The 16141-nt window shown below is 38.5% G+C and overlaps 1 protein-coding gene, 1 long non-coding RNA gene and 1 pseudogene across 2 annotated transcripts in view; all 3 read left to right on the forward strand.

Moving 5' to 3' along the window:
- The window catches only part of LOC120606290 (uncharacterized), an 85105-nt gene extending 73585 nt beyond the window's left edge, over positions 1 to 11520 (forward strand). Inside the window, exons 5-6 of the long non-coding RNA XR_005653859.1 lie at positions 4295 to 4378; positions 11130 to 11520. This is a non-coding gene — a long non-coding RNA (uncharacterized LOC120606290). The remainder of the gene's footprint in view (positions 1 to 4294; positions 4379 to 11129) is intronic.
- On the forward strand, positions 3114 to 3232 carry LOC120609776 (uncharacterized; annotated as a pseudogene).
- Positions 11521 to 15733: 4213 nt separating the features above from the next.
- The window catches only part of HSD17B12 (hydroxysteroid 17-beta dehydrogenase 12), a 131139-nt gene continuing 130731 nt past the window's right edge, over positions 15734 to 16141 (forward strand). Inside the window, exon 1 of the mRNA XM_039867380.1 lies at positions 15734 to 16010. Coding sequence (XP_039723314.1) covers positions 15851 to 16010 — 160 coding nt within the window. The 5' untranslated portion in view covers positions 15734 to 15850. The remainder of the gene's footprint in view (positions 16011 to 16141) is intronic.

Genomic DNA, 16141 nt, shown 5'->3' on the forward strand with positions numbered 1-16141 from the left:
TCAAATACACTGTTAAGAAAATAAAAAGGCAAGCCATAGACTGGGAAAAATATTTTAACACATCTAATGAAGGATTTCTCTTCAGGACATGTAAAGAACTCTTAGAACTCAATAAACAGATCGGAAACCTAAGTAAAGAATGAGCAAAAGCTTCATTATGTTTAGATGAGCCAAAGATGATCTCTGTTGTACTGGCTCCAAGTTTATTTCTTCACTACAGGCTGAGACCTTTTAGCTCAAAAGCCCATCGGCGCCAAAATCAAATTTGTACACATCCCATTGTTTTAAAAACAGCCCCAAACAAGTGGGCATTTAGCCATTTAGAACCTGCCTGCTTTGTGTATTCTGGGAAACTGAACCACAGCTCTACTGTCAGTATAGAAAATGAGCTCTTAGTGGGAAAGGCCCCAAGCCTTTGCCCTTCAAAGTTCTCTGACTCAGAGACACCCTGCCATGCTGCTAGAGCACATCACCTAGATGTGTAACCACCTGTCTTATTCCCCTTTTCTCCGGGAGTTCCTATGCCTTCTTCCCTTTCTGGATGGTGACCCCTTCACCACAAGCCTCTAGACAGTCTCATGCTGTGAGGGACTCCATGCACCCTTGTAGACTCACACAACCCTGTCTCAGTGCTGCTCAATAATGCTTGTTGTGTGTTCCTGCTTCTTGTGTTCATATCTTTTTTCCTTGATCAGCCCACAAATTCCTCCAGTCTTCTACAAGACTGACCTTAGCAGACACTGCATAAAATAAGGAATAACTGCCAATAATCACATGAAAAGATGCTCGTTAGCTTTACACTTCAGGGAAATGCTAATTAAAGCCACATTGAGATACCACTACATACCCACTAAATAAAAAAGACTGACACTCCTAAGTGATGGTGAAGATAATGGAGCAAAATGCAGCTCTCTGAAAAACAGTTTGTCAGTTCTTATAAAGTTAGACATGTGACATGTAATCCATAATTCCACTCCTCGGTATCATTTACTCAAAGGAAATAAAAGCTTATGTCCACACAAAGACATATGTTTAGAGCTGCTTTATTCTTAATAGTGAAAAATTAGAAACAACCCAAATGTTCATTAGCCAAAGAATGGAGTACTATGAAGCAATAAGAAGGGACAGATTACCAGGAGACATAGCATGGATTAATTAAAGACGCAAAAAGCTACATACTGTATGCTTCCATTTTTATGCGTTTCTAGAAAAGGCAAAACTAGAGTGATAGTAAGCAGTCAGTTGTTATGATGGATGAAAAATTAGGGAGGGGAGTGACTATAAAGAAGCATGAGGAAACCTGGAGATGATAGACTTGTCTATCTTGATTGCGGTGTTATGCAACTGTACACACTGATAATGAAAAAAAAATGGAACAAATATTGCTACTAAGTTGCTAAACTCAGCTCAAGGCATAAACATTCTGGAACAACTGCTGAATAGACACATATAGACTTACCTCCTTATAATTTTCTGCCTCCCTCATTTGCATATTAGAACTAACCAAGCCCTGTGAACCCAGCCAGCAATCTTCATTTATGTGAAAGAATTACATTTTGTGGTTTTGCCTTTATAAACTCTGCCTTTCTTTGTTCTGTCCAAAGCACAGTTTGGGGTGCTACCTGAATCTGTGTCTCCCAGGTTGTAACTCTTTTTGCTCAAATAAATGCTTTCTATTCTTTATTACAGCTTAAACCCTCTTTTTGGGTTTCTAGTATGTGGTAACTTTTTTGGTCGATGACATTTATCGAAAATCATTAAACACTAAAATTAAAATTTTAATTGTTTTTAAACTATCTTCCAAAAAATGGACTAAGAAAAAGACAAAGTACTTATACCTTTTAACTCAGTAATTGCATTTCTAAGAATTTAATATAAAAAAATAATTAGAGATGTGTATAAAATATACTAGTGCTTGTTTCAGTATTATTTAGAATAGCTAAATACTTAAAACAACTAAATTCTCGGAAATAGAATATTGTTTAGATCTACCTATGATACATTCATACATGGACACTGTCAAGCCATTAAATATTATATAGAAAATAAGACTTGGAAAAAATCTTTACTATTTTAGAGTGGCAAGTGGGATTTTTGTGGTATTATGCCAATGAAATCTGAAAATCTTTTACCTCCATATTTTATTCTCCTCATTGACAGTGGAAGAGAAAAAAATTTTAGATCAATGTTCTTTAGCAACAAGGTAGGCCAAGTTCACCATTACCTTTTTCTATAAAACAGGGATTATATACACCCTGAAGAATATTGACTGATATTTATAAATCCCCAAGCTGATGCCCTTAGCTTTCACTTATAAAAAAAAAATCTCCCAAAATTAGATTAAGAGAACACACGTTTGTACCTCAAATCAGAAGAAAGTTGAAATGAGGTTTCAACATAGGCAAAGAGTCAGAATATTTCATCCCATCTATAGCGTGTAGGTAAAATTTCCCATCTACTGGTTGAGAAGCCTGAGAGGAGGAGTTTAGGGCCACTTGAACTATTGAATATTCCCACCTTGAGGCAGGGAAGGTAAATAGCGTCTGAAGTACTTTTAATAGAAAATAGAGGGCCTGTGAAATTCTTTGATTAGCCTCTATTTTGGTGTCCTGAAATTTTCATTTTATGATTAAAAGAAAGAATGGATTAACTCAGAGATCTCCAACTTTGCACATCCAACTTGAACAGGCCCTGAAACAGCAAGGAAGTATCTAAACGGGAAAAAGAACTATTAAAATAATTGTCTATATTTTTTAGTATTGGTTAACTTTTTGAAAGTAAAGTAGAAAAATGTTGTTAGTGGTAGCATTCAAACATGTTAAACCATGTTTTCTGTATACTTGGAAACCTGTACTCAAAAATTATCATCCTGTCCATAAATTGTTTTTTGTTGTTTTTTCCTCCTAATTTACAATTAACTGGATTTCTATAAACAGGGCCTTTTATGTTAAGACAAGTTTATTAAAAATTTTGTATGAGTAAGAAATACAATTTTGGAAGGAAGTTTTGTTTATATTCCTGTTACCAGAGCAAAAAAAGGGTTTGTCTCCCTGCGTGTGTCTAAGCCAAAAAGATACGTGTAGGTTTTGCAGCAAAGAAATAAGATTTATTTAGTCTAAGGCCATGCTACCCTGAACAAGCCCGATCCTGTCTGATCTCAGAAGCTAAGCAGGGTTGGGCCTGGTTAGTACTTGGGTGGGAGACCACCTAGGAAGACCAGGCGCTGTAGGAGTAAAAAAAATTAAAAAATAAGAGATTGTAAGCTGACGAGTTCCTTGCAATTCGTGAGGTCAACCAAGGGTTGCCTCGCCTAAAAATAAAAAGAAAAGAAAAGAAAAGAAAAAAGATTTATTTAGAGAGTTGCGAGTCCCAGAAACACAGGCAAACTATTGTCCTCAACAACCTGGCTCCCCTGAGTGTCCCAGGAGTCCAGATGATATAGGGAAAAATCAGTAGTCATGGAAATTAAGGGAGTTGGTTCGGTGGGTGCTACTGATTGGACGACTGAAGGGGGATGAAGTAACTGATCATTGTGTCTGATTCTGGAATCAGCCATGGCACCATCCCATCTGGTCCCATGCCTGGCCCCTGTGGCCAGTGGGGTTGCTCTGCCTCGATGGGCCTGGGGTAGAAACACATCTAAAGCCAAGATGTTATCCTTAAAGTTCAACTGAAACCTGTCAACCTCCTGATTATAGACCTGAGGCTAGGTTAATCTTATGTCCTGAGACTTAATGATTAAAGGAGCAGCCATATAGAGGTAGAAGGATAAAGATGGACAAAAGCAAGTTGGTCACAGTGCCATTGTCTGGGCAAAACCAGCTTGAATCAGAGAGAAAAAAAACTATATTAAAGAAATGAAGTTTGTAAGAGGTTATATTCCCACTTAAATGATTAAAACATCTCATTCATGAGATATTTATATATTTATAAGGAACTTGTGGAAATATTAAAATTGGGCTCTTTGGTTTCTACAAACCAGACCACAAAGAGTTCCATGTTAAGGAACTTAGAGAGTATTCGTTCATATCCTCATTAACACATATACGTGTATAATAAAATGCTGAATATAGTTATAAATAAGATAGTTCTAAAGGAGAAATGTCTAAGAGACAGTATATGGATTGGGAATAGAAAACAGGACCCTATAACTACTCGTGCCTTGTGTATAGGTAATTTCTCTCGAGCTAAAACTAGAGCTTCTGATTTTTATTTCCAGATGATTTGATTTCAAAGAGCTATTGTCATGTGCACCCACATTTTTTTCTTTCCCTCTGAATTTCATCTAATACAGGCATGCTGGAAACATGAGAAGTTTTTTCCATGTGTCTAACTATAAATCAAGACTACTTACTTGCCTTGTGCTCCAAGAAGGAAGGTACGTATTTCACCTTTAGGATATTCACATATTCTTTTTCTTTTCCCTGTGGTATTCAGAAAGTGGAATGTTTTTTCCTAAATAGACTTGGATTGTACATGTTTCTGATGATTTCTTTATTTGTAGTGAGTCTAGTTGCCGATTTTACATCCGTTCTTAGCAACTCACTTCCGGTAGTTCTTTGTATTGTTAGCTAGCTATCCATTTTTGCGGCTAACTTAATCAAAGTAAACATTTTTTTTCATGTAATCCTACTTTCTTGTTCACTTTTACTGGTCATTGAAATGTTCTCAACTTGATGAATTTTCCACGTATGTATGCTTGAAACTTTGAAAGAGAAAAAAAATACATGGGGTGTGATGTCCAGGGATACTTGATTTAGAGGTGCTTCAAAAAAAATACATTAGTCACATCAACAATTGCAAACAGATCATTTTTTATAAAGGACATTAGTAAGACTATTAAAAATTTTGGAGTATTTGATGGTATAAAAGAACTATTGTTAATTTTTTGGTGAGATATTGGTATTATAGTTTAAAAAGAGATATCATTTTAGAGATAAATGCTGAAATACCTACAGATAAAATACTATGTTTTCTGGGATTTGCTTCAAAATAATTCAGGAGAAAGGAAGTGGATAGTGGTATAGATGAGGAAACATGAGTTGATAGTTATGGAAGTTTACTATATGTGGGAGTTCATTGTATTATTCTATCTAGCTTTTTATATGTTTGAAATTGTAATAAAAAGGAAAGCGCATTTTGAAAAGGGTTAATACTCTTATACAAATAACCTTTTACAAATCATTAGGAAAAAGAAAAATATACCAGTAAGCAAAAGATATGAACAGTGTGCAAAAGAAAATATACAAATGGCAATAAGCATAGGAAGAAAACTTCAGCCTCAAAAAGATGCAAATTAAAACAATGCACGATGTTGTGATCTATAATGAGAAACATATATTTGGTCTTCGTCTACCGTTCCTGGCTCACAGCTCCCTAAACGCTTGGAATTTCCTAAGTGCAAAGAACACTGGGAGCATCATTTGTTACAATATTTGTTCTTGAAATAGCTCCAGAGCCATAAAGGTGAAAGATGTTATTCATAACAAGTCCCTTTCAACCACATCTGTGTTTATGTTAATGTGGTGACTTTTGGGAAACTCCTAAGGATGAGGGCTGGTTGCCAGGGGAACCAACCAGGATTAGAGAGTTGGAACTTTCAGCCTTGCCCCTCTCCCACCTCTGAAGAGGGAAAAAGGGCTGGAAATTGAATCAACTGCTGGCCAATGATTTAATCAATCATGCCTATATAATGAACCTTTCAGTAGTGTGGGGTCCCAAGAGCTTCCGGGTTGCTGAATATATGGAGGTGCTGGGAAGGTGGCATACTTGGAGAAGGCATGAAAGCTCTATGTCCCTTCCCACATACTTTGCTTGATGCATGTCTTCCATCTGGTTGTCCCTGAATTATATCCTTTTATATTAAACTGGTAAGCTAGTAGGTAAACTGTTTTCCTGAGTTCTGTGAACCACTCTGGCCAATGAATAAAACCCAAAGAAGAAGTCATGGGAATCTCCCATTTATAGCCAGTTGGTCAGAAGCACACATAACAACCCGGACTGGCAATTGGTGTCTGAAGTGGGGGCAGTCCTGTGGGACTAAGCCTGTGGGATTTGAGGCTATCTCCAAGTAAATAGTATCAGAATTAATTGCTTGGTGGTGCTGGAAAACACACATTCAGAAGTGAGATACTTTTATTCACCTGAAGAATTGACAAAAAAGTTTAATGATAATAACTACTATCCATGCCGATGAGGTAAAGCAAATAATCCATTTGCTACTGGAACTGTAAGTCCAGTAGGCCTCTCGGATTTCTTGGTTGTCATCTCTATCTTTTCTGAAAGGTAGGCATTATTTGCCATCCCCATTTTATACGTGATGTAATTAAATACCAGAATTGTCCAAGGTCACACAACTGAAGGCTTGTTTTTTTCCTTACAATACTGAGAAAACAGATTCTGTTGATGAACTATTTCACAATATATCTGATAATGAGTCACCTAAAGTTATTTTGTGACCTGGGTGATCCCGGATGATTGAAAGACAGAGCAGACAAGCCCACCCTATGGGTTGGAGTAAAGCCCAGCTAATGCCACTGTATATTGGCCAAACCTTGGTCAACTCATGGGCGTGGGAGAGAGAAGCAAATGTAGTTCATTGTACGCCAATAAAGTTTTTTGGTTGTATGCAGCCGTAGCCACCTGAGACCTCATTTCCTTTATTCCCTTTTCTCCCTCAATTTCCTTATACTCTAGGCATGCTACTCTTTCTTCCTCCCTGAACTCTTTAGCCTACAGCCTTTGGGCAAGCTCTTCCCGTCGGTTCCCTCAACACGTGGAGCCTAGGAAAGGGGGGCTATTTATTTCTTCATTCTCTACCTTGTTTCAAAGAAGATTTGAAGGCTTATTAAAATTCTCATTATGCAAAATAAAAATAGAAGGGAGTTAGAGGTAAGAAAACGTTTAGATCCCCAATAAAGATAATGTGAACATGGTTCATTAATGATATCTATTTCACAGAGGCATAACTGGTATTGTAATTTTTCAATGTCCTGAGTGAGGGGTGACAATGAAGTTGGTAGGCCTACCAGACAAGCCCCAATGGCGTGACAAAGAGTAACCAATTAATCATGCTTTAATATACTAACAGTTTTTTTTTTTTTTTAACAGCTTGCTTTTTATCCCTGAGGGTATAAAAATCTCACCTGATTTGGGCTAGGTGAGAAAATAAAGTGTGGCTTTTTTCCACTGTTATACAATTTCAATTCTTGGTTCTACAAAGAAACAATCCATGACTTATAACTTAAGAGAAAAGTAGAACCAAAAGATAGACTGTATAGTTTTAAAATTGTGAATGATTTTATTTTCAACTGAAAGTTATTGCTCCCTACCACTAACTTTTACCCTTTTCCTACTACAATAATCATCCATTTGTTCACTTAATGAATACTTATTCAGAGCCTACTATGTGTTTCCCAGGGCTACATTGGTGAATGAGACAAACAGACCTTTTACAATGATTAAATATGGTTGGTGTAAGATGGACCTTGCTGCTTTTGAAGAATACAGAGAAGGCCCTTATTGCTTGAGTTTAGTAAACAAGAGAGGATGGGAGGGGCCAGAGCCAGGTATGCTTCCTTTGGACACACACAAGCACATGCACACTATTTTGCTGCTATTATAAATTATCACAAATTAGTGGCTTAAAGCAACACATTCTTATTCTCTAATGGTTCCATAGGTTAGAATTACAACACAGGACTCACTGAACTAAAATCAAAATGTTTCTTTTGGAGATTTAAGGAAGAGTTTGTTCCCTTGCCCTTTTCAGCTTCCAGATGCTGCCCCCATTGCTTGGCTCATGGACCCCTTCCTCCTTCTTCAAAGCCAGCAACATTGCATCTCCTGACCATTCTTCCACAATCACATCTCCCATTCTGACCAAAGCTGGGAAAGTTTCTCCAGTTTTAAGCTTCCAAGCGATTAGATTAGGCTTACCTGGATAGCCTCCCCATTGCAAAGTCCTTAACCTAATCATACCATCGCAATATGTTGTCACATAAGATAACATTCACAGATTGCAGTGGTTAGGGTGTGGCATCTTTGGGGGAAGTGTCATTATTCTGCCTCACACACACACATACAAAGATAGATATGTAATGAATTTAAAAATTTATACAGAAATTTTTCTCAAAAAATTAGACATAAATAAAATAAACATATTAGGACCGCAAAAACAGAGGCATAATCGTTTTAAAAGACTTAAAGTTTTTATATGTATATATTATTAGTACTACATCTCTGATGAGGTATTGCCATTGATATTGAAGAAAAAAGAAATGGAGAACCACAGCTACAATAAACAACATGATTTATTCTTAGAAATATGATGAGTAAAAAGAGCAAGTCCCAGAAGACTACCCCAGTATGGGTTTTAGGTCCAGGCATGAGTTTCCTTAGGGTTGCTGTAACAGTTCTGGAGGCTGGATGTCCAAAATCAGGGCTCTGAAGGCTCTAGGGAAAAATTCTTCCTTGCTTCTTCCCAGCTTCCGGTTGTTGTCAGCAATTGTTAGCATTCTTTGGCTTGTAGTGGCATCACTACATTTTCCCCCTCTTATAGTCTTCCTTCCTCTGTCTCTCTCTGTGACTCTCTTTCTTTTTAAGGACACAGTAATTGGATTCAAAGCCGACCCTAATCTAGTATGACCTCATCTTAACTTGATTATGCCTGCAAAGACCCAATTTCCAAATAAGGCCACATTCACATCCTTAGGTGCCAGTGAGTTAGGAGTTCAACATACCTTTAGGAGGGGACACTATTCAACTCAAAATAGTCAGGTTTCCCTGGGGACACACTCTGAGACTGAGATTTGCTTGGACGGGACTTATTTATGAAGTGCTCTGGTGAACAACATCAGTAAGGGAGTGAGGGAAGCAGGGTTAAGCTGAGGGAGAAGCTGAACTTCTGAGGAAGCAGTGCAGTTGTAATGGAAGCCTCAGCTGATTCCCCAGGGAGCTCTGAGGCTAGGGTGGCCTTTCAGAGATGTCCATAATTGAGATAAATAGGCCAGGTTTTTGGATTCCTGTATCAACCAGGCATTGGATACAGGCTGCTCGTGGAGACGGGGCAAAGCAACTCCTTTGCCAAGGCCAGTTCCTGTAGCCAGACACAGCTGTGAGCCCTCAGCAACTAGCCCGGGGGGCGGAGTGGAGGGGAGTGAATGTCTTAGTCCTGGAGGGGGAGTTGCATACTTGAGCATCCACAACATTATGGTTATTAATTGAGTTAGAAAATATGCAAAACTGAACAATATATTATTATTTCATATAAATTTGTGATTAAATATATACTTACTAATATGTATATATAAAGAGTATTTATATACTATATAAACTTTATATATTTAAAAGTAGTAGAATGATATACAACATTTTGGACTGGGCTTACCTTCAGAGGATGGGATAGGTTAGGTTCTTGGTTTTTGGTTCTTGAATTGGGTGGTGAGTTGACAGCCTTTCATTACATAATGCTTTATGACTAATTTATGTATTTCATGTAATCTTTTGTATGTAACAAATATATTTCTAAATACAATAAAGGTAAGAAAGAAAAGAACTAGGCAAAAGCAACAGAAAATAAACTAGTTGGAAATTTTAGGAAAAAAGTATGAGTAAAGATAGCAAACCCTGGGTAGATTGCTGAAGTAAGTAGTCAGGTGAAGAAAAACTTATAAAATTCTCTCTCATTATTTACTTTAAATTTGACTGTGTAACCATCCAAAAGTTTCGTCATTTCATCATAGCTTGAAATATGATGTTGCAGAAACATCTGTTTGCTCCCCCTGTCACCTAATTTTAAATTGGTTTGTTTACGGTGGCACTATTTTTTTTTTAAGTGGGTAAGGCTGTTGGGATGTTTTATTAGAATGGCTGGTACGATAAAGAAATCCAGTTAATAAATGCTACTGATATGTCAAGATTTCACTATGGTATTTTTAATGGTGTATTGATAGAAGAAAGAAATTGTTGAATTATGTTTGTATGGTCACAACTTTTCCTTTTTAAAAGTATGTGTATGTATGTCATGTATATCATACAGTTTGGGGGCAAGTTCCCCAAGGGGGTGGGGAGCTCAAGCCCTGCACTATGAGAGAAAAGGGTTCTTGGCTGAGAGCAAGAAAGAATTCAAATGCCTGCCAAAGTCAGAGTCGAAAGGAAAATTTATTAGAGAAGGGGTAATGCTCCATTGACACAGCATAGTCTCTGAGAGGCAGAGAGTGAGAGAGCCTGAGAGAGACTCAGAAGGACAGAGACAATAGAGAGAGATGGCCACAGTGAGAGGGACCCGTCGTGTTAGGGGAATTCAGTTTATATATCATTCTTTAGTTCTGCGAATTACAGCTTAAGGACTTTTTTATGCATTCTCTTTTGACGTGGGTGTCAACGCCGAGCTGATCAAGAAGGGAAGGCTTTGGTGGTGAGATGCCAGGTAGGAGGAGCCTACATGAGAATGAAACGGCAGCACCTGGTCTGGCTGTAGGGACTGATCAGCATATTGCAGTCCTTGAATATAGCTTGATTTAATATTTTAGTGTTCTTGCCTTCTGCCTACACTAATTTACTTACACAGAAAAAGCAATAGAAGAATGCACTCCAAATTACCAGATGTGATTAATGGAAACAGGATATGGATATTTTATATACTGCTGTGAAAATAAATTTAAAAAATGTTAAAATTATATTTTTAAATCAGTTGTTTCAAAACAACCGGTTTTAGTTATAAATGTTTGCAGAGGTTCTGTAAAACATGAGCTTAAGTTCCTTCATAAGTAGGTGAGAGTGTAGAAAGAGCCCTGGATTTTTAGTGTAGATGTCTTGGTTTTAAAACCAGGCCTACTGCATCAAAGTGATTCTTAAGTAAGAAGTTTATCTTAAAGAATTTGTTTCCTTGTTGGAAAAATGGGGGTGATTTGTGTTGTTGGAATGGAATAAAGTATGTGAATTTACTTTGAAAATGATATTGCAGTATTGAAGTATAATAAATGTTAATGTTCATTTCTATGGTAATATTGTTTGCTAAAGAAATAAAATATTAACTTTTTGGGAACCTCACAATTACTAATGCCAAAAATTTCAGTTTCTTTTAAACTGGTTTGTTTTTCATGGCACTATTTTCTTTTTTAACCCAGGATTGAACAGCTCCTCGACTGAACTGAAATGAGACATCGAGTACAATATTTTAAGCTATGTTTAAAAGAAGATGAAATAGAAGAACAAACTGTTAAAAATATGTAAGTGTTATGGTACAGCCAAATGAAGGATTCGGCTCTACTGGTATTCTTAAAAATTCCTACTTCTGTGAAATTCCCCAACTGCAGAATTCTCCTTCACTACATCGAACAACTGATTTCCTCAGTAGTTCCGATCTGAAAGTGAATTAACAGAAATACTGAAAATGAATTTAAAATTAAATGGGAACATTCGTATACCAATATGATACAGTATTGTTGATTCGCATTTTTCTATATTCAAGACTATTCTTAAATTCAAATCTTTTAAATAAATGAGACTGAAAGCCAATGTGGTTGTGTCTGAGTATGTTTTTTGTGTAACATCCAAATATTCCTAGAGATTCTTCTATTTCTCCTCAACCATTTTTATGTTGCCTTCTTTGAGCAAGCTCTTGAGATGTGATTTCATAACGTTTTTAGGTGAAATCCCAATTCTGCTGACTACCCTCTATGTGTCCATAGGAAAGTTACTTAAATGGGTTAAGCCTCAGTTTTTTCATCTTTAAAATAGGGCTAAAAGTAGTACTTACGTCACTGAATACTTAATATATCTATCTGCCAATCATTGCTAAATGCTTAAGTAATAATGTCCCATCTTACAGATGTAGACTTTTAAAAAAAATTTATTTATTTAATTTTTTGGGGGGTGACATTGGTTAATGAAACCCAGTAAGTTTCACGTATACAATTTAACAGTAAGGCATATGTATATATTGCATTGTGTGTTGGTGTAAAAGGGGTCAACTATGTGGTGACAGAAAGAAATCTAACTATGAGAGGGGAACACAGATGTAGAATTTGAATGATTGGTAGCTAAATCCATACAAGATCATACAGCTAATAAGAGTTAGAATTGGGTGGGATCTGGTCCCAGGTTTACCTGACACCAAACCCAAAAGTTTTATAATATTGCTTCCTCTTTGGAGAGCTATTCATAGTTTCGTATGTCAATTTCTAGAAACCCTCGTCTATATGTTAAATTTTAGTACAGAATACTGCTGAACAGGCGTAGACCATCATTATAGGTGTGTGCATTAGAGTTTTTAGTAGTTCTTTTCTTTTTTGTACTTATTACGCTTTTTATCATATAATTAGTTGGATGCCTGTTTCTCCCATTAGACTGTTTTCATTTATTCGTTCAGCATTCATTCAATACATAGGTATTTATTGCATACCTACTAAGTATCAGGTTCTCTTAGGTGTACATCTAAGGTGAAGATATAATGGTGAACAAGGAGAGGTCACTGTCCTCAGGAACTTACATTCTATTGGGAAGGTGGACAAAAATCAAATAAACAATTTGAAAGCATTTAAGTGTTATAAGAATAACATTTTAAGATAAAAGGTAAGTAGTGAGAGGACAAAGGAAGGAGGCTATTTGGGATATTTATGTAGGACGGTCAGAGAAAACCACTCTAAGGGCCAGGGGGAGGTGTGAACAAAAGCCTAAATAACATTAAGGAGTGAGCCTTGGAAAATAGAGGGCAAAGGGTTCCAGGGAGAGGGAACAGGTAGTATGCTTTGAGACTGGAATAAAGTTAACTTATTTGAAGAACTCCCAGAAGTGTGGCTGGAATCAAGTGAGCACAGTAGTGATTGATGCTGCTGGAGGGTCAGATCACATAAACTAGTCTTGGAGGACTTTGTTCTTAATGTGATATAAAGTCCCGAAGGGATTTGAGCAGAAGAAATAATATGTTATTTACTTAAAAAAATAAACACTCTAGTTGCTTCATGGAGAACACACCTGAGAACATACCTTAGGAGGATATTGCCATACTCCAGGCAGGAAACGCTTGTGATTTGGATTAGACTTGTAGTAGCAGGAATGGGGAGAAGTGGTCACAAGAAATATTTTTGAGGTAAAGTAAACAAGACTTGCTGAAGAATTGGACATGGGAGTGTAATGGAAAGAAAAGAATCAAAAGCTAAGCAGGGTCGGGCCTGGTTAGTATTTGGATGGGAGACCACCTAGGAAGACCGGCTGCTGTAGGCGTAAAAACAAAAAAAAGAAAAGAATCAAGGTTGACCTCTAGGTTTTAGGGCTTTGAAAGGGGGCAAATAGTGGTGCCTTTGACAGAGATGGGAAGAGATGGGTGTGTGTGTGTGTGGTGGTAGAGTTCTGTTTTGAATATGTTAAGTTTGAGACGTTTATTTTTATTTTACATCTGAGTGAAAATGTTGAGTAGGCAGGTAGATACACACACACACACACACACACACACACACACACACACACACACACACACACACACACACTCCTGAGCAGAAACTGACCTTGGCCAGAGACATTTGGAAGACAACAGCTTACAGTTGGTATTTAAAACCAAGGGACTGATGAAATTGTGTAAGGAGACTGTAATGAGGGAAAGGGAGCTGGGGTCAGAGCCCAAGGGGATTGCATCATTTAGAGATCAGCAAGAGAAGGGGCCAACAAAAGACTCTGAGAAGGAGTAGCTGGTGAGGAAAACAGTGGCAACCCACTGATGAATGATAGAGCAGGATAAGGACTAAGAACTGATCATTTGCTCACTATTGTATACCCAGTACCTTGTTACTGGTACATATAATTAGAGCACTGAATGTATCTTCACTTCTGCTTACTTGTCAGACATTTATTGAGGGTCTCTAGGTCCCAGGCACTGTTCTAGGTCCTGTGGATTCCCAGCATTTTGTTCCTGATAATCATAAATTCTAGTGGGGGCCATGGACCTTCATACAGTGCAACAAAAATATGTATTTTTAGTTTAAAAAATCTTTCCTACCCTCCTTCCACCCTATTCTGGGGAGAATGGGCCTGAATATCCAGAATGCCCTTTGCTGGTGAGCAACAATGAATTGGGTATATACATTTGGGGCTGTACTGTAGGTGAAGATTTTGACAACAGGGAGAGGCTGAAGGAGAATAGCGGTGGGACTTCAGTTAAATTAGATAGGCTGCCCCAGCTAAAGGTATCACATTCAATTAAAACAAAATATGGTGTCAGCTCAACTCACATGGTTGAATTCTGCTATACAACTGACAGTTTATGAAGAACAGCACAGCCTTAGGGTTATACTTAATTCATCTGACATGTGTTGAACAGACTCAAAAGGAGTCTGGAGGCTATGGCTAGAAATAAATGACAAAGATTTATTCAAGGTTCTTAGAGTTTGCAAACTAGAAACACAACTGGGCAATGCTAAGAGTGTTCCAAAGAAGAAAGAAAAGCTAAGAGTTCTTATAGTAAAAAGCACATTCTTAAGAATCAGTCTTGCATTCTTAGCGTTTGGCTTGGTCTAAGATGATAATCCTCCAGATGACTGGTGATCTGGATAATGGATGTCAGGATACATGAACTTTCTTTTCTTAGTCCTTCAGGGGGTAATCAGAGGGTTATCTGGAGGTCTGATGTATATTCAGGCACTGACACAGGACTGAGAAGTTCAAAGGTTTAAGTTCCCAGGCTAGTTAAAACAGGAATAGAACTGTACCTTCTATGAGCCCAAATTTATACCAGAAAAGGAAACAAAATCTCTTGACGGCAGGATAAGAGAATAAATGTGAACCATTTTATTGCATTGCACAATTTCTTAAACTTACCTTGTGGTCTTACTCTTCTGGAACTTTGCTGAGGTTGTTCCCATACTTCTAGTTGGACTGAACACTTTTGCGCCCCCTCACATCTCACTTCCTCGCACCCGACAAAAAAAAAAGAAAATAAAAAAGAAAGTGAAGAAAAAATCTCTACCATTCTTTAAGGCCCATTTCAAACATGGAGTTTCTTCCCGAAACTAATTGTTTATCCAGCTGTGTTCCTATATTTTTTCATTTATCTTACACCTCATGTCATTGTGTATTAGTTATTTGTCTCCATGAAGTCGTTTGCTTTGAACTCCAAGACTTTGGGAGCTATGCTGTTTCACGCTCAGTGCGGGAGGGAGGCCCGGCATTTAGAAGGTCCTCAGTAAGTGAGTGTTACAGAGTGAAGGTGTGCTGTGGGGAAGGCATAGAACGGGAGATACAAGACTTTATTAGGAAAAGTTTATGGGAACAATAATAGCACATTTAACAATGATACAGAAGTATTTAATAAAGAGGTGAAAATAAAACCATGGCTCCGCGTCCACTTACTGCGAACTTCTCATTCTCTAGTGGCATCTCTGATCCCATTGCAGCTTCAAACCCGAGCTCAAAGCAGGCTGGGTCTGATTGGCAAATCGGAGTACAGTCTTCCTGCTACAGGCAACGAGAGACGTAGGCTATTGGCACGGTGAGACATGTTTCCCTCTGTCGAAATCCCTGGGGCGTGGTGACGTATTTGGTGGGGCTGAATCTTGATTGGCACACGAGCAATCAGCCTCCCTAGAACGCAAGCAAGGCCGGATGCGCACGGGGGAGGGTGAATAGGCGGGGCAGTGAAACTGGAGTTAGCCAATGGCTGACGTATTACGCGCAAGGAAACGCTAGATCACCAATGGCGGCACGGATATGCCGTTGTGGGAGGTTTTTAGGCCAGACGCGGTATCCGAGCGGCGCCTATTAGGGTGGTTCTCACCGTCACGGCCGGTGCCTCTCCCATTGTTCATTCAGTAGTTTTTTTTTCTTTCACCTAGCTAGTGAGACCTGGTTGGAAACCATGGAGAGCGCTCTCCCTGCGGCCGGCTTCCTGTACTGGGTGGGCGCGGGCACCGTGGCTTACCTGACCCTGCGCATCTCGTACTCGCTCTTCATGGCCTTTCGGGTCTGGGGTTTGGGTCATGAGGCTGGGGTCGGACCGGAGCTCGGCGAATGGGCAGGTGAGTTGGATCCAGCGCCGCCCGCCCCCTCGCTCCTGCAGCGTGTCGCGCGCTTGCGGCGGGGCCTGGCCTGCACTGACCAGTTCCGCATCCAGCGCATGGCCTTCCTTTCCCCATCTCCGTTCTCCTTC

This window comes from Pteropus medius, unplaced genomic scaffold (genome assembly GCF_902729225.1).
Source record: "Pteropus medius unplaced genomic scaffold, Ma_sr-lr_union100, whole genome shotgun sequence".
NCBI lineage: Eukaryota > Metazoa > Chordata > Mammalia > Chiroptera > Pteropodidae > Pteropus > Pteropus medius.